Source organism: Emydura macquarii, unplaced genomic scaffold, assembly GCF_026122565.2.
Source record: "Emydura macquarii macquarii isolate MOO-44397 ecotype Brisbane River unplaced genomic scaffold, CSIRO-AGI_Emac_v2 contig_2676, whole genome shotgun sequence".
NCBI classification, from domain to species: domain Eukaryota; kingdom Metazoa; phylum Chordata; order Testudines; family Chelidae; genus Emydura; species Emydura macquarii.
In genome coordinates this window covers 6,628,545-6,656,227 of record NW_027132813.1, presented here as the reverse complement: position 1 = coordinate 6,656,227, position 27,683 = coordinate 6,628,545, and the positions used below count along the sequence as shown (strand labels likewise).

At 43.2% G+C, this 27,683-nt stretch overlaps 1 protein-coding gene across 3 annotated transcripts in view; it reads right to left on the bottom strand.

Annotated features, from left to right (window-relative positions):
- The window catches only part of PPP1CB (protein phosphatase 1 catalytic subunit beta), a 51,168-nt gene that overhangs the window by 3,619 nt on the left and 19,866 nt on the right, over positions 1-27,683 (bottom strand). For all 3 annotated transcript variants that reach the window (XM_067564801.1, XM_067564802.1, XM_067564803.1), the window contains exons 2-6: positions 24,563-24,694; positions 19,782-20,012; positions 19,336-19,440; positions 5,050-5,121; positions 719-870 (exon numbers count right to left, since the gene is read on the bottom strand). In XM_067564801.1, coding sequence (XP_067420902.1) covers positions 719-870; positions 5,050-5,121; positions 19,336-19,440; positions 19,782-20,012; positions 24,563-24,694 — 692 coding nt within the window. The remainder of the gene's footprint in view (positions 1-718; positions 871-5,049; positions 5,122-19,335; positions 19,441-19,781; positions 20,013-24,562; positions 24,695-27,683) is intronic.

Genomic DNA, 27,683 nt, shown 5'->3' with positions numbered 1-27,683 from the left:
ATTAAAGTCATCTGTGCACTTAAAGATTCTGACATTGCCTAACATAATGCTTAACAAATGAAACAGACTCTTCCATGGGAAAATTTGTATATGTGCTTGAACCAGAATAAAGATAGCATCTCTGGAAAGCAGATTTCAATACATATCCACAATTTAGAGAGGCTCATTAATTCAAAAAAAGTATGTGTTAAGTTGGAGACCCAAAAATGTAGACAGCCAAAAATCAGAGGTCACTTAAATTTTGGCTTAAGTTGTATTGCTCAGTGCCCCAGAGGGAGTCAACATTAGAACTCAAGCCTCTGATTCCAAGTCCAAGCCACTAGTCTACACCATTCCTGAAGCCTAGGAACCTGAACCGCACCTATACAATATTCACATGCTCCCACTGAACAAGAGAAAGTCACAGCTATTAAATAATGTGGAGGGCAGAGCATGCATGAGATCATGGTTGTTGAAACTGAAATGTAAGTATCCACAAATACTGATGACCGGAATCAGATATTATTTTCTGAGGAAAACCCCTACATTTGGCACTTCTAGAAGTACCAAGACGACTACATCTGGTCAAACTGTAAATGCTAGATTGGAAAATGAATAGTGCAGGTTAAGATACATGTAGGTGATATCCTAAATACAAATGAAGATGATACTTCGAGGTATTAGGGATTGAAAGACTAGAAATGGAGATTTAAAGTAGCAAAGGTAGTAGAATTTGTACCTGATGAGCTCGACAGATCAAATCCAGATCATGACGGTTCAGAAATTTACTGACCACATCAGCACCAAAAGTGAATGAGACCCCACGGTCATTTTCACCCCATCCTTGCACATCTTTGTCCGGATCAGACCACAGCAAGTCACACAGCAACCCTTTGAAAGACAGTAATCTTAGAAAGCGTCCTAATATTTCAGGTTTTTTTAAAAAACTAACTGTAGAGATTACCAATAGCGATTACTTATACAAGTATGATGGTTAGAAAAGCCTTCCTCAAGAGGGTGGATATAAAGAAATGTTTCTTTGAAAAAAATTAATGGATTATAGCAAGTCTCATTTTTATAAATAAACCTGTTTAAAGTCAAATCTGAATTTAAACACACAATACATTAATGCCTAAACTTATACTGATTTCATACAACATTTACATAAAAACACCAAATATATGGAATCCATGAGCCCTCATCGAAAACTTTGACTTAAAGGTTGCTTTCATGTATAAAGAAAGTTTTGTTTTTTTACCCTGATTCTAAACTTTCGAGGTCAAGCTTTATAAACATGGTACAACAGGAAAGCCTAAGTAATTTAGGAGACGGTCTCATTTTCAAGAGACAAAAGTGGGAACTTAAGTTCCAGTCACTTTCACATAGACATATTTGAAAACTATCTCAGGCTGAGCTGAAATAATTAGCTTGATTCACTGACTACAGTTAATCCCTCTGTTTAATAAATCATTTAGTTCTAGATGTGAAACGTTCGGATAAGAGAAGGTAACATATCTGAAACACAAGGTTTTTTAATAAAAAAAGTATGCTGGTTTGTGTGTTTAACTAAATTGCAGTTGCCATTCCAATACAGCAGCTTGACAAATCATGAGCAAATAACTTATGTAGTAAATAAGCAATACATCATTCACTATTTTCTAACATACTAAAAATGTACAATTAAGAATCTGAAAATATTAAGCTATACAATTGCTTAAATATATGTATATAGTCAGTGTACTCTCCTGTGTACCAAAAAGATGTAACCAAATCTAAAATAAAGGCTCTATTTAGTTGCAAATCAACATGTTTTTATGGTTATATCAATGAGAATGCACCTTTCTTCAGAAAACAAATACAAATAAGATATTTCATTAAAATTGATTATTTAAACCAAGGCTTTCTACTTGGTGATTTTTATTGGCTGCGACCTTTTACAGCTTAAGGCCTGTGGGATTGGGTGAATTGTAGTAAGAAGCTACTGGTGGTTTCTGGGTGGAACATAGTTGAAAAACATTGCTTTAGATAAGCTACATAATAAGGTATAGCACATTTACTGTGATTACTTGAGCAGTTTTTGAGTACAGCTGTATAATGCATATTGCAGAGCAGCAACCAACTTTTATCAGCCCATAGATCAATTTCTGAATTAGAGTTTCACATGACTCCACAATACTCCTCATCTGGAATACGAAGGTGCAGTTCTTGTCTCTCATATTTAAGAAAGATGAATTCAAACTGGAACAGGTGCAGAGAAGGGCTACTTGGATGATCCAAGGAATGGAAAACCTACCTTATGAGAGGAGAATCATAGAGTTTAGCTTGTTTAGCCTTACCAAAAGAAGGCTGAGGGGAGATATGATTGCTTTCTGTAAATACATCAGAGAGATAAATACCAGGGAGGGAGAGAAATTATTTAAGTTCGGTGCCAATGTGGACACAAGAACAAATGGATATAAACTGGCTATCAGGACGTTTAGGCTTGAAATTAGACAAAGGTTTCTATCTATCAGAGGAGTGAGGTTCTGCAAGTGGGGACAAAAAAAAAACCAAGCTGGCTTCAAGACTGAGCTTGGGAAGTTTATGTAGTGGATGGTATGATGGGACAGCCCAATTTGGCAATAAACTGATCTTTGACTACTAGCAGTAAACATGTCCAATGGCTTGTGACGGGATGTTAGATGGAGAGAGTTCTGATTACCACAGAGAATTCTTTTATGGGGCGTTGGAGAAGTGTGTGTTTACATATTATTTTAAATAAAAAGTTGTAAAGTAGTGAACTTGGGGCTCACTTTGTTGGTCGCGAGGCAAAGGAAACAAGTGGACTAGAAGCTGTAACCGAATAAACGTTCCTGATCACTCCACCCGGCTCAATCTCTCTCTTCAACTGACCCTGCAACACTACACAGCAATTAAATACTCGTGACTGACCCAGGTCAGCTGGCTTGGGCTCACAGGGCTGTAAAATTGCTGTGTCAATGTTCAGACTTGGGCTGGAGCCCAAACTCTGGGATTATACAAGGGGGGGGGGGAGGGGGAAAAAGAGTCCCAGAGCCCAAATTCCAGACCAAGCCCGAACGTCTACACAGCAATTTTTAGCCCCACAACTCAAGTCAGCTGCAGCCATGCCATGGGTCTTTTATTCCAGCACAGATGTACCCTTGGATAACATCTCTCTGAGGAAAATGCACCAGAACAGTTTTACAGGATAAACTAACCAGAAAAAACACTCTGAAGATGTTTCTGGTAAAGTGTTTCATAATCTTGCGGGTGTCTTGAATGTCTTTTCACAAACCACCCTGCCCTGCCCTAACTTGCCCTATATTCCCCACCAAATAAAGTACAGACATGGTCATCAAAAACTAAAAACCTCTAGTACCCGAGTCCATCAGAAATGCTAAAATGTACTGCCTGTATTTGTTCCAGAGGGGTAGCCGTGTTAGTCTGTACACAGCAAAAACAACGAGAGTTCTGTGGCACTTTAAAGACTAACACATTTAATTTTTGTAGGCATAAGCTTTCGTGAGACTCAGCTCACTTCGTCATACTTCATTCTACCTCTGCATCTGATGAAGTGAGCTGAGTCTCACAAAAGCTTATGCCTACGAAAATTAAATTTGTTAGTCTTTGAAGTGCCACAGAACTCTCGTTGTTTTTGCCTGTATTTGGCAATTTGTATCTACCAGGAAAATCAAATGATTCTGCAGGCATCCTTAAGATGGAATGGCTCTAGCAACAAAGACACTTGGGTTAAAAAGCCCTCCTTTCTTAAACCACTTTCCAATGGAAAGTAAGTATTGAAGTTCCATTTCTTTGTTTTTCATGTTTTTAAAATCCAATTAAAGAATATAATGTAAGGAAACATTTTAGGTACGAATTAGTGTTGCAGTTTACAGTTGTGTTGTGAAAGTTCTCCACTACTTGCCTCATACTGCATCTGGATGTAAATTATACAGGTGTTAACTTGCACCCTGATGTATTATTGCTTATGATGATGGACAGGATATTACTCATTCATAAATTGATACAATAAAATCAATAAGACTGGCACTGTGGAAGTCCTCTGTGAAAAAGGATCTTTACAATCAAATCTTGGATTTAAGGATAGAAAAAATAACCCTATTGGGATACCTCCTTTATGCAAATTGATTTCAAACCAACAAGTACTCAAAAGCAAGATCATGCATTACTAAACACCACCCTAAGCAGGGCTAAGGATCTTCTGAAATATTATGGAACAAAATAGGCAGCAGGGAATAACTACAGTTCAGGGAAAGGGGGTTGTTTTCAATAAATATGATATTAAAGTGGCTATTGTACTAGGAAAAGGGACCGATCAATTTGTTTCCCCCATAAAATGTATTTATGCAAGCATTAATGACAGTGGAAAAGAGAACTTTATGGCTAGAACATTAATAAAAGGAAGTTCAACATCTGCCAGAGAAAAGTAGTCATAGAGAAGTTCTAAAAAACTAACAAGCCTGCACAGCAAGGAGATTATTACCCCTAGATTAAGTTAAACTTTGATGTTATGATGAGGAGCAAAGGCTTGAGAAACCAAGAGAACTTTAGAAATGAGGGTTTTCTTTGATAGATTTTGACTAACTGTAAATGTTTGGGCCTATTTAACCAAGGCTAGGGAGATTAAACTGAAAATCCTAGTTCTGTTTCTCTAATTTCACTTTGATATTCTATTGATTTTCTAGTAAACATTGTTTTATGTATTTGGGATAAATCACTGCAGTCCATCCTGTGAGACAAGAAATAGAAACGTAGTAATTCTACGAAGAGGCAAACAAAGGGTACAAAAAGTATCTGGCCTCAGGCACTCGGTCAAAACAAAATAGTCTATTAGTTACCAAGAAGGATAATGAAATGCATAGTGTGTACAAGGAAAACATCAGGATCTCAAAGAGGCACAGGAATAGAGTACTGAAAGTTACAATTAGACTATTTCAAGGCACTGAGCTACATACATAGAAATTGGTTCTATAATTCTAATGTCAATGGTAAATTTGCTTTGGTATCACTGTTTCCAGATACCTGTACAATAAGTTATGTATGACTCACCTGTGTCAGGAACATCTGTGGGTCTCATAATTCTCCGAATTTGCTCCATTGACTGGAGATCTGGTGACAGTCCTGTAAACAAACAAACAAAAAAATAAACTAAGCTGCCTGTATTCTTACTTTTAAAAGGGTACCAGGAAATACACAATTGGAGGCTTAAGGTGAAACAGCATCCATCCACCATTTTCACTGTGATATAAGATGAAAACACAAGCAGTTTTCTAGACGCCATTTAATACACATTCCTAATGTACAGACAAGTTGTAAAAGCACTGAATGGGCTTACTAGTACTTTTATTTATTAATTTGTATAACCACCTTCTCATTCAAGGATCTTAGAACTGCAACTGCAGCGTGTCTCAGCCCCATTACACAAATGGGTAAACTGAGGCAGGTGAACTTGACTTCACCAGCATAAAGCACAAGTAATTGGGTTTTATACATGTGAAGCATAAATTCATTGGTAAAAGTAGCTTAAATACCATACTCCACACCACAGTCAGTATGCAACGCTACATCACAGCCCTCCCCACCCTGTGTTGGAATGGAAGGTCACAGCTCCTTTACACCACTTGTACAGAGTATGAGGGCTAGCCTACACTAGGAGTACTACAGTGGCATAGCTGCACCGATGCAGCTGAACCACTGTAGCGTGTCTGGTGAAGACCCTCTATGCCAACGGGAGAGAGCTCTCCTGCCAACATAGCACTGTCCACACTGGCACTTAGGTTGGTGTAACTTATGTCACTCGGGGGCAGGGTTATTCACATCCCTGAATGACAAGTTACACAGACATAAGTGGTAGCATGTACAAGCACTTAGTGTCACTAGAGACACAGTTTGTGATTCTCACTGTCACTCTCCACACTAGCCAGTGCAGACATGAAAGCATTCTCCTTGGCATGCAGGGATTTAAAAGAGTATCTACAAGGCTGTTCCACCCTTTAACACAGTCTCACAGTGAGGCTTAAGATGGATGAAAGGGACTTGAAAAGCCATCCATAAAGGACTGTTTCACCCAGAAAAGTTATGTGATTTGTCCCAAGACCACATAACTCAGTCACCAAACTGAGAACAGAACACAGGAGCTATAACTTGTGATAAAACTCCTCTCTCTAATCTAGGCTTAACATTAAAGTCTATTTTGTTCAGTCCAACGTTCTAAAGAGTTCACATGGCAGGAAGACTTTCACTATAAGAATCACTTCAATTTTGACTTCACTTGACATTACAGAGTTGGTAGATGGTGGCAGCTGTATTATTCAAGACCACCACATTAGTTCAGTAAGAAAGCCTATTATTATAATGAATAATAATTTTCAATTTATTTTAAGACTGATTATTTTTGCTCAATATTCCAAGCATCTAATAAAACAAATTGCTCTTAAGCCATTATTTAAGAAAGACTGAGTCTCTGGCTTAATATAAAGGAAAAGCTACACCTTAGAAATTTGGTCCAACTGAGTTTAAATTTCTGTAACCTACACATCAAGAAGGAAGTATGCATGTAGAAGTAGGCACTAGCCAGCTTTAACTGACACCCTCCTATCAGTTACTTTTCCTTCCCCAACCCTCTTCTGACCAATGGCATGCTGGTTACATCAATTTAAAATCTCTTCTGGATTTGGCCCCTAGATTTTATCCAGCAACATTATTGCGCAATACGGGACAAGGCAGGGTCAACGTGCAAAGGTTAGTCAATTTGTGGACTCCTAGGAAAAAGGTACTGGCATCCAAAGCTACTCAAAACACCATCAACAAATACAACACTGCTTTAAAAAAAAAAAAAAAAAAAAAAAAGGTTGCTACCTGGATCAGCAGAGTGTTTTAAGTACAGTAGAGGCATGGCTGAAAAAACTGTGCAAGATAACGGCATAAGGATCGTTTTAAATGCTGAAATATAGTCTGAACATCTGCAAATATAAAGATCACTTTCGCAAGGAGCTGAGATTGCCTCTTATCTCACCCTCCTCTTATTGTGGAGAATAAAATTGACAGTAGTCAAGGATTAAGATCCATAGACTACCTAGATTTAATACAAACTAGAAAAACTACTGTCAAACTGACCCCCACTACAATGATGACCTGTGCACCTCAATACCTTGTTCATTAGGAGCTTACCATCTTTATTCAATCATGTAGTTTTCAAACTACAACTTGTGACATGGCAACAGTTACAAGCATGGGGAATGGTCCTTTGATGCAGCCATCTGCTCTTAACAGGATACAGACAAGTGTTTTTAGAAAGTTAAATGCACCAAAAGGATTACACAGGGGCATGTTTAGTCTAAGCCAAAGCAAAATCAAAACATGGACGTTAATGGGCCTTATTGTCCTCATCAAATGCAGGCATTGGTGAACCAAAAAGGGAAGAACATTATAAACAGGAAGAGAAGAGCACAGAGAAAACCCTGCTGGATGTCTCAGATTTTTACTCTAGGAAAAAGTGCATCCCATACAGAATCATATGATAAAGAGGGCAAAAGGGATACTCCGTAAATTAGGAATTTAACCCCTGGCTCTCTGCGAGGCTCCTGAAGTCAACTTTTTCCATTTACATACTGACACTTCCCCTCACAGGAAGCCCCAACATACCCTAGCTAGCAGTGTCACACCAACCACAGAATCCCCAGCATTTAAACACCATGTCTATGCTTGGTATCGCACACAAAGATCATGCCCCCTCCCACAAGAGATTAAAATCGAATTCAAGCAGACAAAAATAAATCAGACAATAGATAAGGTGATAGTATGAGATTAGCAGTACAAAAGGTTAACTAACAATAGTTATCATTGAAAGGCCTCTTGAAAAAGAGTGGCTTTAAGGAAGGATTTGATGCAGCAAAGCCTTTTCACTCACAGGAAGAAGAGGAAAGCAAGGAGCAGCATGGAAGAGGACCCAAAGAAAAGAGTGAAAGGAGGAAACTGGGGATGATTAAAGTTAAACAAAAAGGATAAAACGAAGAAGTGAGCACAGAGCTGTGGAAGGCCCTGAAGGCAAGGATGAGACACTTGAACATGTGCAGTCAAAAAGGGATTCCGGGGGAGGGACACGGACATCAGAGTCAGTGAAAGAAGTTAACTTCAGCTACAACATATTGGAGAGACTGCAGCAGAGGGGAGATTTGCTTTATATAATCAGTTGGGGAAGCCCAAAGAGTAGAGAACTGCAGAAGTCTAAACAGGAAAGAAATGAGGTGTGAAATTAGGATTTTAGCATGCTGCCTAATCATATAAGTGAGGTGCCTTTTGTTTACTATGTTATGTGGTTTTGCAAAGTTTTTATTGTATATCCCAGAGGGCAATATTTTAAAAATAAACTATGCAAAAATACACAATATAGTAGTTAAAAAAAAAAAAAGGCACCTGCCTTACTCCTATAAGCTGGCTTTGAGCTCCAGCAGGTTTGTTTTATTACCAGCATAGTATAAACTGAGATATTATGAGTAGGTGCTGAGTGACAATCCATAACTTCGGGTACCTGAAAAGCAGTTTGGAGGGGATGGGGAGGAGAAGAGAGGGCAATGTTCACCATTAAAATGTGCTGAATGCCACTCCGGGTTGCTTGTTACTTTGGAACACTCAGGACATTCTGCTAAGCTTTTCATATCTGCAAATCAGCTTTAACAGTGCTGGTACTTCTGCTTCTATCTGGAAACATTACAAAGTCTTAAAGGGGGATTTATTTTAAATTACTGGATTTAGTCAAGTCTCTTGGCGTACCTTTAAAACAGTACACCCAGAATCAGAGGTCTTCCTATTTTTTCAAAAAGGGGGTTTTAAATCTCCAATTTTGTTCATAAGGGAAGCTTGCTTACACCTGGTATTCGTTTCCCGGATATATTACCTTCCACGATTCTCTCATGAACTCTAAGATCTTAAGTTTTTTGTTTTTTTGGCTAAGGGCAGCAATAACAGGGCAGAGCACAAGTCACATCCACCACCACACTAGTAACTGTCCATCACCTGACCTTAACCACTATCTTTGTCATGATTTGGGAAATATTTCTGCACAACTTATGAATTCTAGTTGACACTGAAGTAGACATTTCTATATCATGGCAATTTATAAAGTATTTCTATGGAGAAGTAAATCTTGTCATCTGGAGTAGCTGTCTCCACTAAAGGGATTAGCAAAAAAACAAGGTTATTTACCAGTAACTGTTGTTCTTCGAGATGTGTTGCTCATATTCATTCCAATATAGGTGAGTGCGCGCCCCGTGCACTGGTCCCCAGAACATTTTTGCCCCTAGCAAGCCCCGTAGGGTCAGCTCAAGCGCTCCCTGGAGTACCGCACTCATGCCATGGTACATAGAGCGCTGCCGACCCCGCGGGCCCCCAGTTCCGTCTTTCTGCTGACTCCGACAGTGGGGACGGAGGGCGGGTGTGGAATGGATATGAGCAACACATCTCGAAGAACAGTTACTGTTCTGTAAGTAACCTTGTTTTCTCTCTTCGAGTGATTGCTCATATCCATTCCTATATAGGTGATTAAATAGCCATACCTTGGAGGTGGGTAGGAGTCAGCGTTGAGCTACTCTTACCAGTACTGCTCTGCCAAATCCTGCGTCCTCTCTCGCCTGCTGCACGATGGCGTACTGGGACGTGAAGGTGTGGACCGACAACCAGGTCACTGCTCTGCAGATGTCCTGCAGAGGCACTCCTCCCAGGAAAGCCGCAGATGAGGCCTGGGCTCTAGTTGAGCGCGCCGTCATAGCGCCCAGAAGTGGCACCTTCACCTGCTTGTAGTAGGTCCTAATGCAGGCGGTGATCCAGGTGGAGATGCACTGGGTGGAGACAGGTGAGCCTTTCATCTGGTCCGCCACTGCCATGAACAGTTGCGTTGACTTCTGGAATGGCCTGGTCCGCTCTATGTAGAAGGCCAGGGCTCGTCTGACGTCCAGCGAGTGCCATCTCCGCTCCTCCTCCGAACCGTGCGGTTTAGGAAAGAACATGGGGAGGAAGATATCCTGGTTATAATGAAACTGGGACACCACCTTAGGCAGGAAGGCCAGGTGGGGTCTCAGTCGCACCTTGTCTTTGTAGAAGACGGTATGGGGGGCTGCGAGGTCAAAGCTCGTATCTCAGAGACCCTCCTAGCCGATGTAATGGCCACCAGGAAGGCTATCTTCCATGAGAGGATGAGCAGCGGGCATGTAGACATGGGCTCAAAGGGGGGTCCTGTCAACGTGGTGAGGACCAGGTTCAAATCCCAGGGAGGCACCGGGTCATGGACCTGGGGATACAACCTCTCCACCCCTTTGAGGAACCTGAGAAACATTGGGTGCAAGAACAGCAACCTCCCCTCCAATGGCTGGTGGAAGGCCGAGATAGCCGCCAGGTGCACCCTCAGGGAGGCCAGGGCCAAGCCCTGCAGCTTCAGGTGAAGCAGATACTCCAATATCGCCTGTATGGGTGAATGGCTCAGTGGGATCCCCTGGGACTCCACCCAACAGGTAAAACGCTTCCACTTTGCTCAGTACACCACCTGAGTGGAAGGTTTTCTGCTACCAGCAGAACCTGTAGGACCTGTACCGAGCAGGCTCTCTCTCCCTCCATCAGCCACAGAGTCTCCATGCTGTCAGGTGGAGGGAGTCCAGGTCCGGGTGCAGCATGCGTCCCTGGCCCTGAGAAAGCAGGTCGAAGCGCCTCGGGAGCGGAATCGGCGTGGCAATAGACAGGTCCAGCATGATGCTGAAACAGTGCTGTCTCGGCCATGCTGGGGCGACCAGAATGATGTCCGCTTTGTCCCTCTTGATCTTCAAGAGGGCTTTGGGCAGTAGCGGAATGGGGGGAAAACGCATACATGAGGGTCCCCGTCCAGTCTATAAGGAACGCGTCGGAAATGGAGCCCGGCTCACGACCCCGGAGCAAGCAGAACCTCGGGCACTTCCTGTTCCAGGACGACGCAAACAGGTCCAGTTGGGAAACACCCCACTTGCGGAAAATGGAAGTCACCACCTCTGGGTGTAGAGACCAGTCGTGGCGGGGTAGAAACGACCTGCTGAGGCGGTCCGCCTCACTGTTCCTGACCCCCGGGAGGTGAGAGGCAGATAAGTGAAAGTCGTACCTCACCGCAAGGTCCCAAAGTTGAATAGCCTCCTGGCAAAGAGCCGAGGAGCGCGCCCCCCTCCCCCCCTTGCCTGTTGATATAAAACATGGCCACCGTGTTGTCCATCAGGACTTGTACCATCCTGCCCCTCAGGAATCTGAGGAAGACCTTGCAGGCCAGGCGGACTGCCCTGAGCTCCCGAACATTGATGTGGACAGCCTGCTCCTGCACCGACCAAAGCCCCTGGGTGCGGAGGTCTCTGCTGATGTGGGCCCCCCAATCCCCATTTGAGGCGTCCGTGATCAGAGTTATTGAGGGAATGAGCTCTCTGAAGGGGACACCCCTCAATACCTCCCCTGGGTCTGTCCACTAATCCAGGGAGGACAGGACTTGAGTGGGGACAGTGACCACTCTGCTTAGTGAGTGCCTGGCTGGAGCGTATACCGAGGCCAGTCAGTCCTGGAGGGGCCTGAGCTTGAGTCGGGCCAGCCTTACAACATATGTGCATGCCGCCATATGTCCCAACAGCTGAAAGCAGTGCTTGGCTGTCATCGTGGGGGACCTGTGGAGATCTGTGATTATGGCAGTCATTGCCTCGATGCGAGGCTGTGGAAGGAAGGCTCTTGCCTGGATGGTGTCTAGGGTGGCCCCGATTAATTCTATGCGCTGCACTGGGGTGAGTGTGGACTTCTGCTCGTTGATGAGCAGCCCCAGTCGGGTGCATGTCACACAGGTGAGTGCCAGGCGGTTCCTCACGTGGGTCCTGGACTTGCCCCGGATCAGCCAGTCGTCCAGGTAGGGGAAAATCTGGACCCCTCTGCGGCAGAGGTGGGCCGCCACCACTGCCATACATTTTGTAAAAACCCTTGGAGCGGACGAAAGGCCAAACAATAGGGTCGAAAACTGGTAGTGGCAGCCAGCTACCACAAACCGGAGGAACCTTCTGTGACCGGGGAGGATAGTAATGTGGAAGCAAGCGTCCTTTAGGTCGAGGGCAGCATACCAGTCCCCTGGATCGAGAGCAGGAATCATAGAGACTAGAGAGACCATATGGAATTTTAGACGCCTGATGAACCTGTTTAGACATCAGAGGTCCAGAATGGGCCTCAGGCCTCCCTTTGCCTTGGGGATTAGGAAATAATGGGAGTAGAACCCCTTTCCTCTTTCCTGAAGAGGAACCTCTTCCACCGCTCCGAGTAGGAGAAGAGAATTCACCTCCTGCATGAGGAGATGCTTGTGAGAGGGGTCCCTGAAGAGGGACAGGGAAGGGGGGAGTCTGGGGGGAAGGCCGAGAGTTTCAGGGCATAACCTCTGCGCACTACGCTCAGGACCCACCGGTCTGAGGAAATGCTCTGCCACTCGGCGAGAAATGGTCTCTGTCTGTCCTGAAAGGGAGGGTTGTGATCCAGGGGAGGGGGGGGGGGGAGGGCACGCGCGATCATATGGCCGTCGAGGAAGGGACAGACCCTGTACCGTGGGCCATCTGAGAACCACAGGGTCCCCAGTCGGGCTATTGCCAGAGACCTTGGGGCCAAGCAGAGATAGGCCCTGGTGCTGTATAGGGAGGGACTCCATGTGCCCTGCGCCCCGGACTACGGGACCGGTGCCGACGAGACTTGCGGTCTCTGTTGTCTCTCCTCAATGAGCCACTCCGGGACGATGAGTGGTCTCGGCGGTGCCTGTGGGGTGAGTGGCTGGAGGAGCTGGACTTGTGCCGTGTCGAGATCTTCTATCGGCACTTCCTCGGGGACCGAGAGCGGTGCCGACCCTCCGTAGTGCGCCCCCTCCTGGACTCCTGGGAGCGGGAGCGCTCTCTCGGTGCCGAGCCTGGCACCGGACTCAAGGTCGAGGATCCGGAGCAATGCAATGTTCTCTGGCGCTGAGGGAAGTGCGGCGGCGGCGGGGGCGAATGTCCCCGGAGCTGCGAGACCGGGAACGTGACTGATGCCTGGCATGCTGGGTACTGGGCTCTGGTAGTCTGTGGTCCGGGGATCTGGACCGGCACCAAGAGGACTGGATTCCATGCCGGACTGCGCGCCAGGAGGTGTATATCGTCCGCGGGCGCCGGGATCCACATCGGGCTCCGTGTTGTGGATCTGGAGCAGTATCGAGAGCGGTGACTAGTGCTCCTGGGGTCTTGGGGCACCGGGATCCGCACCGGACTGCGTGCTGGGGATTGAGACCAGTGCTGTGCTCCTCTGTCAGTTTCTGAGGAGCAGGAATGGTGCCAGACGGGACGAGTAGTCGATCCCGGGCTATGCCCTGGGGATCGGGACCGGCGCCGGATGTCCCCTTTCTCGGTCGCCGGGATCCTCGCCGGAGTGCTCTCACAGGAGAGAGAACGGCTCGGTGAGGCGGGACTTGGGTGACAATGTCCCGCTGTGGAACCTTAAGAGCAGCCTTGGTGCCATGGTGTCGAGGGGCTGAACGATGCAATGTCAGAGCTAGGAGGGGAGCCCGCACTTTCAACCTTCCTCAACCATCTGGGGGGAGACCTCGACTCCAGTCTCTGCCACCCACCGGGGCGACCCAGCGCGGGTTTGCCCCAAGACACTGGTCCCTGCACCCTCGGCTGAAGGGGGGACGGAGGCGTGGGCATGTCCATGAGGGCACGTGCCGCGGCGAACGCCTCCGGCATCAACGGTCCCTGTGCGGAGATGCCAGTGCCAGAGCACTCTCGACGGCACATGGCTGGGGCATCTCCTTTGCTGCCCCCAGCGTTACCGGTGATGCGGGGGAGTCCATGTGAGCGGCACCTTGCCGCCTCTTGTTCTTCGGCACCGCCGGCTGCTGAGTTGACTGTCCCAGTGCCGGTGGTGCGCTGTGCACCGACGATACGCTCTGTGCCGCAGGGGAGCTAGACGGTTCCGAGGCCGGCTGGAGCATGGACTCCATGAGGATTGCTTTGAGGCGTGCATCTCACTCCTTCTGGGTGCGAGGCTTAAAAGCCTTGCAGATTCTACACTTGTCCCTCCGCTGCTGCTTCCTGAGGCAACGAAGGCAGCGGTCGTGAGGGTCGCTGGAAGGAAAAGCCTTGCCACAGGCACTGCAGGCTTTAAAACCCGTCGAGCCCGGCATGGCTCAACGTAAAGCCCCAAAGGGCAAACTCATCTCTAACTCTAACTATCTACTAATTACTACTTAAACAACAAACTAACAACTAACAGTGGACTACAGGGATTGCTACTTGCTTCGAAAGCAAGGGGCAGACATTCCAGCTACCGTCAACGCGTGGGAAGAAGGAACTGGGGGCCCGCGGGGTCGGCGGCGCCCTATGTACCACGGCATGAGCGCGATACTCCAGGGAGCTCCTGAGCCGACCCTAGAGGGCTTGCTAGGGGCAAAAATGTTCCGGGGACCAGTGCATGGGGCGTGCACTCACCTATATTGGAATGGATATGAGCAATCACTCGAAGAGAGAACCTCCAATTATATGTTTTAGGAAACTTTCAAGTATTATACCTTTAACTGCTTGAGAGAGACTCCTTACCTGTAAATCAAGGTTCTGTGACAATGCATTCAACAATCTGCACCAATGGTTTTTTTCTGCTATTCAAACTTGCTAGGCAGAGTGACAAGTGGCTAGCTTCCAAATTTATCACTATCCCTAGAGGTACTCCCTCTACTGGCTCGCTTCTACTCTTTTAATTGGATTCACTCTTGGCATACAAATTTGCAACAAGTTAGATAATCCAACAGGGAGTGGACTACTTTTTAAAGTTAGGTAATTCTCAGCATCAAAATAAAATTCTGGGAGAACTTGAATATGTCAGTGAAAAAACCTGTATTACAGGTAGTGAAATCTGCTTCTATTCATTTAACAACCTGTACCACTGCTACGTATTTCAGCATATAATGTTGGGTTGCTGTACCCTAGCAAGACTCAGCCACTCTACTAAAGTGATGGACTCATCATGAGCTAAAAAGTAAAAGGGCTTAAGCTGAAACTTATGCAAGGCATTAGATTGCACTTTGGGCAGGCAGATGCTGAACACCTGTGGCTGATAAAGCAACACATACTCACATTCTACCTTTGCAGATAGTTCTCCTCACACATGGAACAGGCACATGACAACTGTAGGACAGAGTAACACCCTCTTTGCTCAGGTAAAACTTATTTTTAGGTGAGCTGTACAGAACAGAAGCTACCTTTTCCTGTTCTACACCCAAACACTAAGCTCATTCCCCAGAAGCCACTTGTTACATTTTACAAATCCTTCACCATTACACATGCAGACTGCTCTCATATCCCACCTCATTGCTAACAATTGCATCACAAGGCCCTTTGCACTGCTACTGATAACCTACACAATTTAGCACTAAATTACACATACTGGATCCCTCAAGGTACACATGCACCTCCTTCCTTTGATTTCTCTCTCTCACACATACATACACACACGTGTGTGTGTGGGAGGGGAGGGGAAAAACAGTGGAGACCCAGATCTCATATCATAATCATCTCTACCACACTGTTCCAACTAATACCTCCTCCATTCATAGCTAACAGTGAATGCAGCTGGAAGGCATGCAGATAATTCCCAGTGGCTACTGCAAGGTTGAGAGGGCCTTTAACCACCTAGCTATGATGATCTGGAAATAAACCTGTGAGATCCTCTTAGGCCATAAGTACAGAATTCTCTGTTTTTTTCTTGAAAAGCTAGACACGTGGCCTTAATGCCCATCAGATAAAGTACGGATCTGGTGACTTTTTATTGGGAGATTGACAGAAGAATGTGAGAAGATAAGAAGGGACTGAGCCAGACGAAGTGGAGAAAATTAATATATATCTATTACTGACAGGACCCACTGCAGACTGAAGCAATTTCCTCTCACTTCCTCTAACAAAAGGAACCTCTGGAACAAGATAGGTACTGGCTCAGCAGTCCATTGAGATCTGTGGATCCTATTAGCTTAGAAGTTAACATGGGGCATCTGGAATATTGAAACCTGAATTAAATCCTTCTAGGGACCTTCAAGAGAACAGTCCATTCCTAACAGACTTAGCTAAGATGTTGTCAGGCTTTATGGGCTTGTCTCGAGAAACCAACGTCCTGAAATTGGCCAAGACTTTCAAGGTCTGGTCCATACTTTTTCTGAAGAGGTGATTTCTCAGGACAGGGTCATAAATCATCTACCCATGGCCTTAGCCAGAGGAAACAAAGTCAGTGTTGCCTTCTCATTACCTGACCAGTAACCCAATGAGTCTCCAAGCAGCATTATACACAAGGTGGTTAGTAGGGAGAAAGCCGTCTAGTTGAACTTTGTAGGCAGGCAAAATGAGCTTCCAAGAGTCTTTTAAGAAGACAGATAAACAGCAGTGAGGAACACATTGAGACAGTAAGTTTTATTAGAGCCAACTACAAGACGCATCTAGAAATAAGGAATTCAGGTCATACCTACAGAATGAGGGACTGTGTCCAGGAAGGCAGTGAATCTGAAGGAGATTATGGGGACACAGAAGACAAGCAACTCCACATGACCTCCCAGGGTGATGCTGTGGCAAGGGCTAATGTTATCCTTGGATGAATTACCAGTAGTGAGCAGACACAGTGAGGTGATTTCACCTCTACATGGCACTGAGGAGATATCCTGGAATACTGTGTGCAATTCTGGTATCCACATTTTTAAAAAAGGATGCTGAAAAAAATTGGAGGGGTATAGAGAAGCACCACAAAAGTGATTAGAGGCCTGGAAAAAGTGCCTTACAGTGAGTGTTCAGGAGCTCAAGTCTATTCAGTTTACCAAAAAGATCAAGAGGTGATTTGTTTATGGTATTAAGTACCTTTATGGGGAGAAAACACAGGCTACTAAAGGGCTCTTTGAGCTAACAGAGAAAGGTATAAGAGGAACCAATAGCTGGAAGCTGAAGCCAGACAAAGTCAAGTTAGAAACTAGACCCAAAATTTAACAGTGAGGGTGATTAGCCATTGGAACAAACTCCCAAGAGGTGTAATCTCCATTTTTGAGTCTTCCAATGTCTTTCAGAAAGGAATGCCTTAGTCCAACAAGTTATCAGGCTCAATACTGGGTGAAGTTCTGTAGCCTGTGTTATAAAGAAAGTCAGACTAGATGATCTAATGGTCCCTTCTGGACTTTACATTTATGGAAGTCCCAATTAATTATATTTCCTTACAACTGAGACCAGATTCTGCCCTCCACATCCAAGACAGGGGTCAATTAAAAGGCTAATGGGATAGAAGACTCTCCACAGACTTCATGGCCAATCTTTGTGAGGACCATTTTTCTGAAGTACCAGTGGGAGGTTGTGGAAACCTGTAGCCTGGAGATGCAGAGAACATAATTCTGGATTCCTGCAAGTAACTACTGGCCAAGTTCTTGGAGAAGGGAAATGTTTGTAGGCCTTTTCTATATTGGGGATTTGCCCCATAGTAGCGTAAAACCCTAGTATATAGCACTACATACCCCAGTTTCAAGCAGGAGTAAACAGCACTCAAATTGCAGTTTCGCCTGTCTACACCAGATTTGTGCTCCAGTGCAGCCACCCTCCTGGCTGAAATCCCCAAATGGAGACAAAACATTATCCTTTTAAGTCCACTAGGAATTTTTGTTCTGACAATCCCCTTCAAGGACAGATCTTACTAAGGCATTAGACTCTACTAATTTGCTTGTTAGTTAATCTGGGCATCAGAATTAAAATCACATTCTTTTCCTTATCAAAAGGATTCCACTTTCAGAGGCAGACCCTGGATCTTTCAGAGCTTTTGCTTTTTTTACCCTGATTTACATTTATTCTTTCCCCAACAAGATAGTAATCACAGGACAAAGGAGAGGAGCAGCAGGGAAAAGGTAACCTCACAAGCATTTGGAGACATGCTAAGGATAGTAGCTCAAATGAAACATCACAGAAAGCATTCCTTACTACCCTGTTACTCTTTTGGCAATCGAAGGCCCATATTTTAGAGTTATGGTCTATACGTAATATCCCCCTACTGCTCTTGTGAGGGAAAACAGAAGTAATGGAAGTTGTCAGTCTTCAGCTTCTGCAAAAAAAGATGTCAAGCCTTATTAGAAAGGGGCTGTAGTATCAACAACAAACAACATTTTATTATTCTATACCTTCAGGGAGAGGAAGTAGGCTAGAGCCCTGAAGTCAGTAGAGGCATTAGGCTAGGTGGGGTTACAGGGATGGCTCTTTTGTTGTGCTATTCACCGAAGGAGGAGAGTGGAAAATGCTTAAGAAACTGGATTGGATTACAGCTCAGGAGACCTTGCGAAAGCATTCTTCCTGCCCCAAGTTGGATTGGGGAAGTGGAAGTCTGAGCTCCCATTTAGGCACCCTCAGGTTGTTGGGCAAAATGGGTAAGTGGGTTGCACTCACTGCCTGAATTTTGAGGCAAAACTGAGTCAAAAAGCCTCCAACTTTGTTACCATTGCCTTGCTGTAAGAAGCCCTTCTGTTCACCAAGAAAGCAGAAGGAAATTTAGAGCCTGGGACTGCTTTGGTAGTCTTGAGGTAGAAGGGGCATCACAACTGTAGCACCATGAAGCTCATAGCTGGAAGAGTTTGGGTACAGAACACAATAGGCATGGCTGTACCCACTTGGCTAGCTGATCTCTCTAAAAGGAGGCAAACGTGTTACATTCTGCCTAGGTTCCACGGAGAAAAATGAAGAAAGCAAAGAAGATAGCTGTACAGGGAATGGATATAGGCAGAGAGAAATATCCTCGTAAGCCACTGAATGTTCACACGGGTAAGGAAAATACATTGTTCCAGATTATTGGACAAAGGAGCAGAAAAACTGAGCTTGTCTAGTACAGTGGCAAACAAGTTGTTTATCCCACTATTAGACAAATTTATTATGCAATTCTTGAGGAAAAAAAATCAGTGAACACATTTAAGTCAATTCTTTAAAGCTGACCTCACATTAAATTTCAGTCTGATTCTGAAGGAGAAAGAGGAAGTGCAATTTTTTATTTTGTATTTTGTTATGTGCCACAACCACCTAGGAATATTGGAGGATAAATCCAACGATCCTGTGCCTAAAGAGCTTGATAATAATGGAGAACAAAGGGAGGATGACAAGATGAACAGGAATAAGCCACAGTTACCTTAATGGTTCTACTAAAGTTACTTTCAACGGTAATTTAACTGCTATTGTATGCAACATGGAATAGGGATTTTATTCTGATCCTGGGGCAGAGATTGACACTAATTATGCAATAATGGTAAAAATATAATTACATTCTGTCAGACTGAAGTCATTATCTTACCTCCATGACAGCAGAAGATCTTCTCATCCACAATGGCTGCAATTGGCAGACAGTTAAAGCAGTCTGTGAATGTCTTCCAAAGTTTAATATTAAATCGCCGTTTGCCTGCAGGAACAGAGAGTAGTATATTAGGAAAGTAATTATGTAGCCAACCTACAATGTGCAATGTAGCCTGCCAAAGATATTGTAAAGTCTGAAAGTTGAATTATTCAAGTTTCATAAAACCTGGGAAAATAATCACCAGTTTACTTCAAGTAAAAAACACATGTAAAATCAAGTATTAAGTCACATAAGATGTGTTTCAAAATAATTTATGGTAAACTTTTCCTACAGATTGCTTTGAGAAAGCAGAAGAGTCATTATGTGGTTAAAATAATCTACCTTCTACTCCTACAACGTATTTTTAAATAGTAGCAACTTTTCAGAACTAAAAGTTTTTTGCTTACATTCATCATAGAATCCATAGATACGATTAATGCTAGCACACTCATGGTTTCCTCTTAGGAGAAAGAAGTTTTCTGGATACTTGATTTTGTATGCCAGTAATAAGCAGATGGTTTCCAGAGACTGCTTGCCTCTGTCTACGTAATCTCCCAGGAAAAGATAGTTGGCTTCTGGTGGGAATCCTCCATATTCAAACAATCGAAGTAAATCTGTATATTGCCCATGAATGTCACCTGAATAAAGTAAGTTTAAAGAAAAAAGATTAGTACAATATTGTAAATACCTGATAGAAACCAAGACATTGAACTAGTACTTGTTTTAGAGGGTCAGTTAAGAATTGAGAGGCAGTTGACACTGATATTCTAGCAAGGTCTTTCAGATAGCCTAAACTGAAGCATTCAATCCATGGAAATTGCCCACAAGATTTGCAGAGAATTGCAGTGTCAATTCCTAAAATAGTCTAAAGAGTACATAATCTTCCCTGGAAAGATGAGAAATTCCACTGTATTTGTACAAATTTAAACTTAAGTTCAGAAGAAAACTGGCTTTATGCAACTATTACATAGTACAAAGTGGCAAGCCTAATTATTTTTAAAAAGCAAAGCAATTTGTAGGTTTGTATGCTAACTACCACACAATGCATTCTCCTCCCAAGAGCAAACAGTAAAGAAACTAGACAGATAAGATTAATGCAGCACCTGCCTACACCATTCTAAGTTTGTTTTATATCCCACAAAGTCTTAACAGTTAACCTGCTGGTCACCCCAGCAATATTACAACTACTATACGACATCACTGGACAAGGTAGCCTGGCTAAGTGCCTTCTTTCATGTGGGTTTATTTATTTATTTGCAATTTGATTTACCATGCAGTACAGGCCCCTGAAAAAACATATCTATACAAAAGATATCCAGCAAGCTTGCAAATAGTTAATTAAAAACTTAAAATAAGCATTATTCTAACTAATTATTCAGTCTGATCCATCTACCACTTACCACATACTCCGCAATGTACCACTTCCAAAAAAAATAGGCAGGCTACATGTTGAAACAGCGTTCTGTGGTAACTATCTGGCACAGGATACCAAGGGTATCCAAAGTCGCCGCCGTCAGATCGACCTATCTAGATCAATTGAGCAGTGAAGACCCGCTCAGTCGATCCAGCAGTTGATGATGGTAATCCACCCCCTCAAGCGGTGTAGCACTGTGTCAACGGGAAAGTGGTTCTCGTTGGCGCAGTGCAGTGAAGACAGTGCGCAGAAGGGAAGCACCGCAGTTGACAGAAGTTACACAAGTTACTTTGCGTAGCTTGCGTAACTCCTGTCCATTGCCACCGAATCACCAGGTAAGTGTAGACTAGGGCCAAATCACACAGGGGCTGGTTAACTATAACTATGTGCAGTGGGAGGGGAGAAGAATAGAAATCTAATACTAAAGAATTCTTTAAAACTACTTTTGTACAGGAAGGTAGTGTGGCTTGCAGGATAGATCACCGACCAGGGTTATACTCCTGGCTCTGCCACTGGCCTACTGGGTGACCTTCGGCAAATCACTTCACCTAGCTGTGCCTCAGTTTCCTCATACGTAAAATGTAAACGCATTGTAAAGCACTTTGAGATCTACTGATAAAAAGAGCTATATATCCTTGCTATTTGCAGCATTCATCACATAACCATACTTCTGACTCATTTAAAGTTTATATAACTTGATCCATTTATGTTGATTGATTTGTGGAGCACTTCCATGTGATCAACAGTTCAGCTGCTAGCAAAATGGTGAAGTATCTATAGTAGTCAAGCAAAGATGCTTCTTGCTAACTGTAATCCCAAGGCATTTTGAACAAATAAGCACAAGCTCCTCTCCATATTCTTCACTTAGATCCATGTTTTTTTGGCTTCTCTGTTTCAAGTTCAAATGTGCAGAAGCTAACAAGACCTAAGAACCACACCCATCTCTTTAGAATCTTCCTTTTTCATGCAACAAAAACACTAATTACCACAGAGAAAGTGGATAACATAAGAGATGGATAATCTTGGACAGTTTGTGGCCCCCCAACGGTCTGTGGACCACAGGTTGAAACCACTGGTGTATGGAGTTTAAAAAAAAAAAAAAAGCTATTGCTGTACACAATTCACTAGGTTAAACAATTATGCTTTTTATTCCAGAGAAAGATATCCAACTTCTACAAAAGGGGCACAGAAGCCAATCTGGTGTTTGGGGACACTTACTATCTTGGACCTATCATAATACAAGACAAACTGCATTACTTGACTTTGTATCTAGGGAGGTTACTGATTCCTTTAAAGAGAAAGATAGCTAAGCCCGTGTAAGCTAATTCCTGTGGTGAAGTATACATAGTGACGCAGTTAGTCTTTCACCTTGGACATACAAGACAATGGTCTCACAAGAAAAAAAATTCCCTCTATCAAATTTTCCTTTACAACCAGGTACCTTGTAGATGAATACTTGGATGCATACTGAACTAGGACTAGCACCAGACAAAGATGATAACTGTAAACGGACAACATTTTACTAAACGTTTGTAGGCCGCTAATCCATAAGGAGAGCTCTCCGCTCAGTTTAAGAGAATTTAGCATAGTTAGGGCAGAGTACTGTTAGTCTAATGGCTATGCTTATTCTAACTCTACTTCCAATAAACCTAATTTAACAATGTAACTAAGTACATGGAACATCGTTGTCAGCCACCAAATAAGCATATTACCTGGATAATCAAGAATCAATCTATTATAAAATATTTGGGTAAAATTTCACTACATGTTGTCTGGAATTACAGATCCACAGTCAAGTGTTGAAAGAGGATAACTGGACAATATTTTGCAGAAAGCATTTTGTAAGTAGGCCATGACTCCACATTTAGCGCAGCATTTAGTAATCTGTTCAAGATGCCTCATAGGTCAAATCTGCTTCCTCACATAGATACAAGTTTTGAGCTAAACTGCAAGTCATATCTGATGCCTGCCAGAACAGGAAATACATGTTTTTTAAACAAAAAATTGGCCTAAAATGAAAGTTTGTTATATGAAAGATATTGGTTTATGCAGCCCACATAAATCCCAAATGTATGAGTTAATTAGGATCTATATTTTAATCTGATGAGATAGTACAAAATCTCATCCCATAGTAGCTCTTTAGATTTGGTTTGAGATAAAATTATTAAATCAGTAGGTCAGATCACTAGTATATCGGCACATGGTTTTATTTTAAGAGTAGTTTAAAATTATTTCTTCTTGTATAAGAGCTTCTTTTAGTCACCATGCCTACACGAGATTCAAATTCCCTAAATATTAGAAATATCCTAATGCCCATATCATGTTCTCTGGCAAGTTATCACTACTTAAGTTTAGCTTCAGATTTGTTGCCCCATCATTTTCCATTTAGAATACCCTCAGATAGCTCAGGTCCAAAATTAAGTTTAAAAAGGGCAAGGGGCTGGAGGTTTGCCTCATACAATTACAATCTTCTGTTTCAATTAAAATCAGTTTGGATTTAAAATATCCCCTTACATCATTTCATTAGTTTCACTCTAACTAAAACATTAGTGGTTTTTTTTAAACTCAGTTTATTGTTCATACTAAGTGAAGTCTAAAGAGGTTAACAGCAAACAAGTATCAAAACAAGATTAAGCTTCAGTTTTAAGATAAAAAAGCCTTACCTATTATACATTAAAACTAGCTATTTAAGATGAGTTTGCCATTAATATTAGGATATTGGTAATTAGAAAAATCCCTGTGATGACACAGCACAAATTAGGAATGTTGACAGATTAGACCTCTCATGCAGAAACCAAGGGATGGACCATGAAAAGTCTTTGGGCACACACACCTGAGCAAGTTGAACCATGAAGAAACGCAGGATTTTAAAAGGCAGTATCACAGTATTGTTCATTACATTCAATGCTTCCTCCCTATGCAACAGCCTGACAAACAAATTGGGGAGTGTTTACTAACCTGCATTGGGAAACTACATTGTGCTTGTACACCAATTACTGCAAGACTCCCATTTAAAAAAAATGATTATCAAAGTTTTCTTTTTGAAAATATTCAGCGTTAACTTTATAAAGAGGTAAATAAGGAATTAGGTGGATTTTAGGTTTGCCAATATTTATCTGAAAGGACTTGCCAAAGTCTTCTGGAAAGTTTGATTTTGTTCTACATATTGAACTCTTCAAACTGGTTTAAAAATACACATCCAATGTAATTACCTAAGAGTGAATTTTGAAATTTCTTTAGAACTGCTTTAAGTGAATAGGAATCCATTCTGAGAAAATAACTGCATTAATTAAATGCAGCAATTTACATTAAAGGATTTTGTATTTTGCATACATTTTGAAACAAAAAAGTTCTATTATGATAGAAGTGTTCATGCTTTGTTTTAATGTGAATTGCCATTTACAAAAATAGTACACTTGAAATCAGAACACCCCCAGTCTAGTGGCTCTCTCTCCTCCTGTAGGGTAGAGAGCCACGCAATTTGCACTACAGAAGGCTAAATTTAACCACACTCCACCCTAAATGCTGACAGTCTTTCAGAGTAAGTGCTCTACCAACTATCAATCAACTTTCAGTATTTAAAAAAAAAAAATCAATGTAATTTCATACATAGCTAGTGAAGATGGCCATTTTTGCAATCCATATTACTCAAGGCCATTTGACATGTCACTCAGACAAATATGCAAAACTACCACAAAACCATCTTCAATTAATTTTTTCCTCCCACCCCCAAAAAAGGCAATTTTAACGTATACAACAGACTAATTTACATACCACAAATTTTCAGGGGTGCCTCTAGTTCCAGGAGAATAGGCTGGCTAAGAAAGATTTCTCGTGATTTTATGCACAAGCCCCGAACTTCTGCTTCTGTCATCTGCACGATCTTGCCAGGACGACATCCTCGCACTGAAATAAAACAATTTTTGCATGTAAATATCACCAAGGCACACTTTTGTTTAGGAGGATTGCACAGTGGACATCTAGCTGCCATATAACTGGCCTTTTATCTACACATTTATACTTCTTTCATCACTCTGGTGTATTACAGGAATGAAATCTATTATACGCTTAGACTATTGGGGGGAGGGAACATGAGTATCTAGAGTTCACAGACATCCTTACTGTACCAAGAACTCAAACAATTATGTTTTCATTTTAACCTTAATCTAAAACAAATTATATTCTAGCATGGTTTGTTTTAAAGCACCATTAGAACACTTAATTGGAGAAGCTCCTATAAAGGTGCCAAAACTGGTCTTCTAAAAAAAAAATTAAGTGCACCTCACAAACATGTCTGACAAGTCTCCACTTCCTATTGAAAAGGAGTCTTATTTCCTGCTTTTATGAAATATCTATTGGTGGGGAGTCAAACATTTAACTTCTTTATTGTACACACCAGGGCTCCTTGCATCGTTCCATCCTCCCTGGAATTCCAGCCTCCCATTCTCCTCCGTTGCAGGGAGTCTCTGCAACTCCGGCATTCTCTCCCTCATGCTTGGGAGCTCTGCGTGTCCCTCATTCTGCCCTCCACAACATGCTAGGATCCCCCATCCTCCTCTGACCATGACTGTGTACCACCCAAGCTCCCCATACCAACGTGCCCCATTCTCCCTCCCCATGCCAGCAGTTGAGTACAGCTCCATGTCCCTAACTCTTCCCCATACCAAAGTCCCCCAATCTCCTGCCCCACTGAGGTTCTGTGTGCCATTCCTCTTCCCCCATATACCAAGATATCTCTCTCTCTCTCACACACACACACACACACACACACACACACACACACACACACACTCCTGTCTGGGAAATGAGTCATTCAGGATAACAGTATGTTAAACTCTTGGGAGATGAGATAGGTGTATTTTGCTGCAAGGCATTAATGAGTTCCATCCACCAGTTCTTTGATCCACAGAATTGCAGAGGAGCTTGAAGTTTTGGCTTTACGAAACAGAGGAAAGCAGCTCATGTCCTCTTTCCCCCTTTTGGTGTTTTGATTTCCCCTGAAATCAATAGGGTTCTATACACTGATGCTAGAACATTTCCTGAAATTTTGGGATTTATCAGAAGCAGAATTAAAAGAGTTATCTCATTAATCAGACAAATATCAAGACATTATGGCCTCGTTATGACAGGTTACAGTGTTCCGTATGTAGGCTAGAACAAGGGATATTTCACCCTATCTTCAAGAGCAGGATCCAGGAACCAGAGGACACTGACAGCTGTTCTGATAAGGTAAGGTGAGAGTCGATCAAAGGGGGATGCAAGCAAGGCTAAAGGGTACTCAGAGTTGATCAAGAAGAATAAGGTATATTAAAGGGCTTTCAGCCCTTATCTTTGTATCATAGTGGTCAATACTGATAGGCTTATTTTTAAGTGGAATCAAAGGGGCAGAAAAAGACAGAGCTGAAGGCCTCTTTCTCTAACAGTTTAAGGGAAGAAGGTGACAAAAGACTATCACTTCCTGAGAAGGACGATGGAAGAGCAACACCAGCTTTGGAAAAATCAGGGAGCAGGTCCTCAAGGAATCCATTCTGAGGCACTTGGAAGAGAGGAAGGTGATCAGGAAGAGTCAGCATGAATTCACCAAGGGCAAGTCACGTCTGACCAACCTGACTGCCTTCTATGAGGAGATGACTGGTCTGTGGATGTGGGGAAGGCGGTGGACGCGATATACCTTGACTTTAGCAAAGCTTTTGATACAATCTCCCACAGTATTCTTATCAGCAAGTTAAAGAAGCATGGGTTGGATGAATGAACTACAAGATGGAAAGAAAGCTGGCAAGATCATCAGGCTCAACGGGTACTGATCAATGGCTCCATGTCTAGTTGGCAGCCGGTAACAAGCGGAGTGCCCCAGGGGTCAATGCTGGGGCTGGTTTTGTTCAACAACTTCATTAACGATCTGGAGGATGGGGTGGATTTCACCCTCAGTGAGTTTGCAGAGGACACTAAGCTGGCGGGAGTGACAGATAAGCTGAAGGGTAGGGATAGGATACAGAGTGACCTAGAGAAATTGGAGGATTGGACCAAAAGAAATCTGAGGTTCAACAAGTTCAGAATCCTGCATTTAGGACAGAAGAATCCTGTGCACTGCTACAGACTGGGGACTGACAAGCTAGGCAGCAGTTTGGCAGAAAAGGACCTGGGGGTTACAGTGGATAAGAAGCTGGATATGAGTCAACAGTGTGCCCTTATTGCCAAGAAGGCTAACAGCATACTGGACTGCATTAGTAAGAGCATTGCCAGCAGACTGAGGGAAGTGATTATTCCCCTCTATTCGGCACTGGTGAGGCCACATTTGGAGTATTGTGTCCCCAGTTTTGGGCCCCCCACTACAAAAAGGATGTGGACAAAGTGGAAAGAGTCAAACAGAGGGCAACAAAAGTGATTAGGGGGCTGAAGCACATGACTTATGAGGAGAGATTGAGGGAACTGGGCTTGTTCAGTCTGCAGAAGAGAGGAATGAGGGGGGATTTGATAGCAGCCTTTAACTACCTGAAAGGGGGTTCCAGGGAAAATGGAACTAGGCTGTTCTCAGTGGTGACAGTGACAGAACAAGGAGCCAAGGTCTTGCAGTGGGGGAGGTCTAGGATGGATATTAGGACAAACTTTTTCACTAGTAGGGTGGTGAAGCACTAGAATGGGTTACCTAGGAAAGTGGCAGAATTTCCATTCTTAGAGGTTTTTTAAGGCCTGGCTTGACAAAGTCCTGGTTGGGATGATTTAGTTGGGGTTGGTCCTGCTTTGAGCAGGAGGTTGGATTAAATGACTTCATGAGGTCCATTCCAACCTTAAATCTTCTATGATTCTATAGAGACATTTGTAGCATGTATTATAGATGGTTCTGATTCTATGATTCTTCATCGCAGTTTGCCCGGGCTTTGGGTTAACCTTCGCC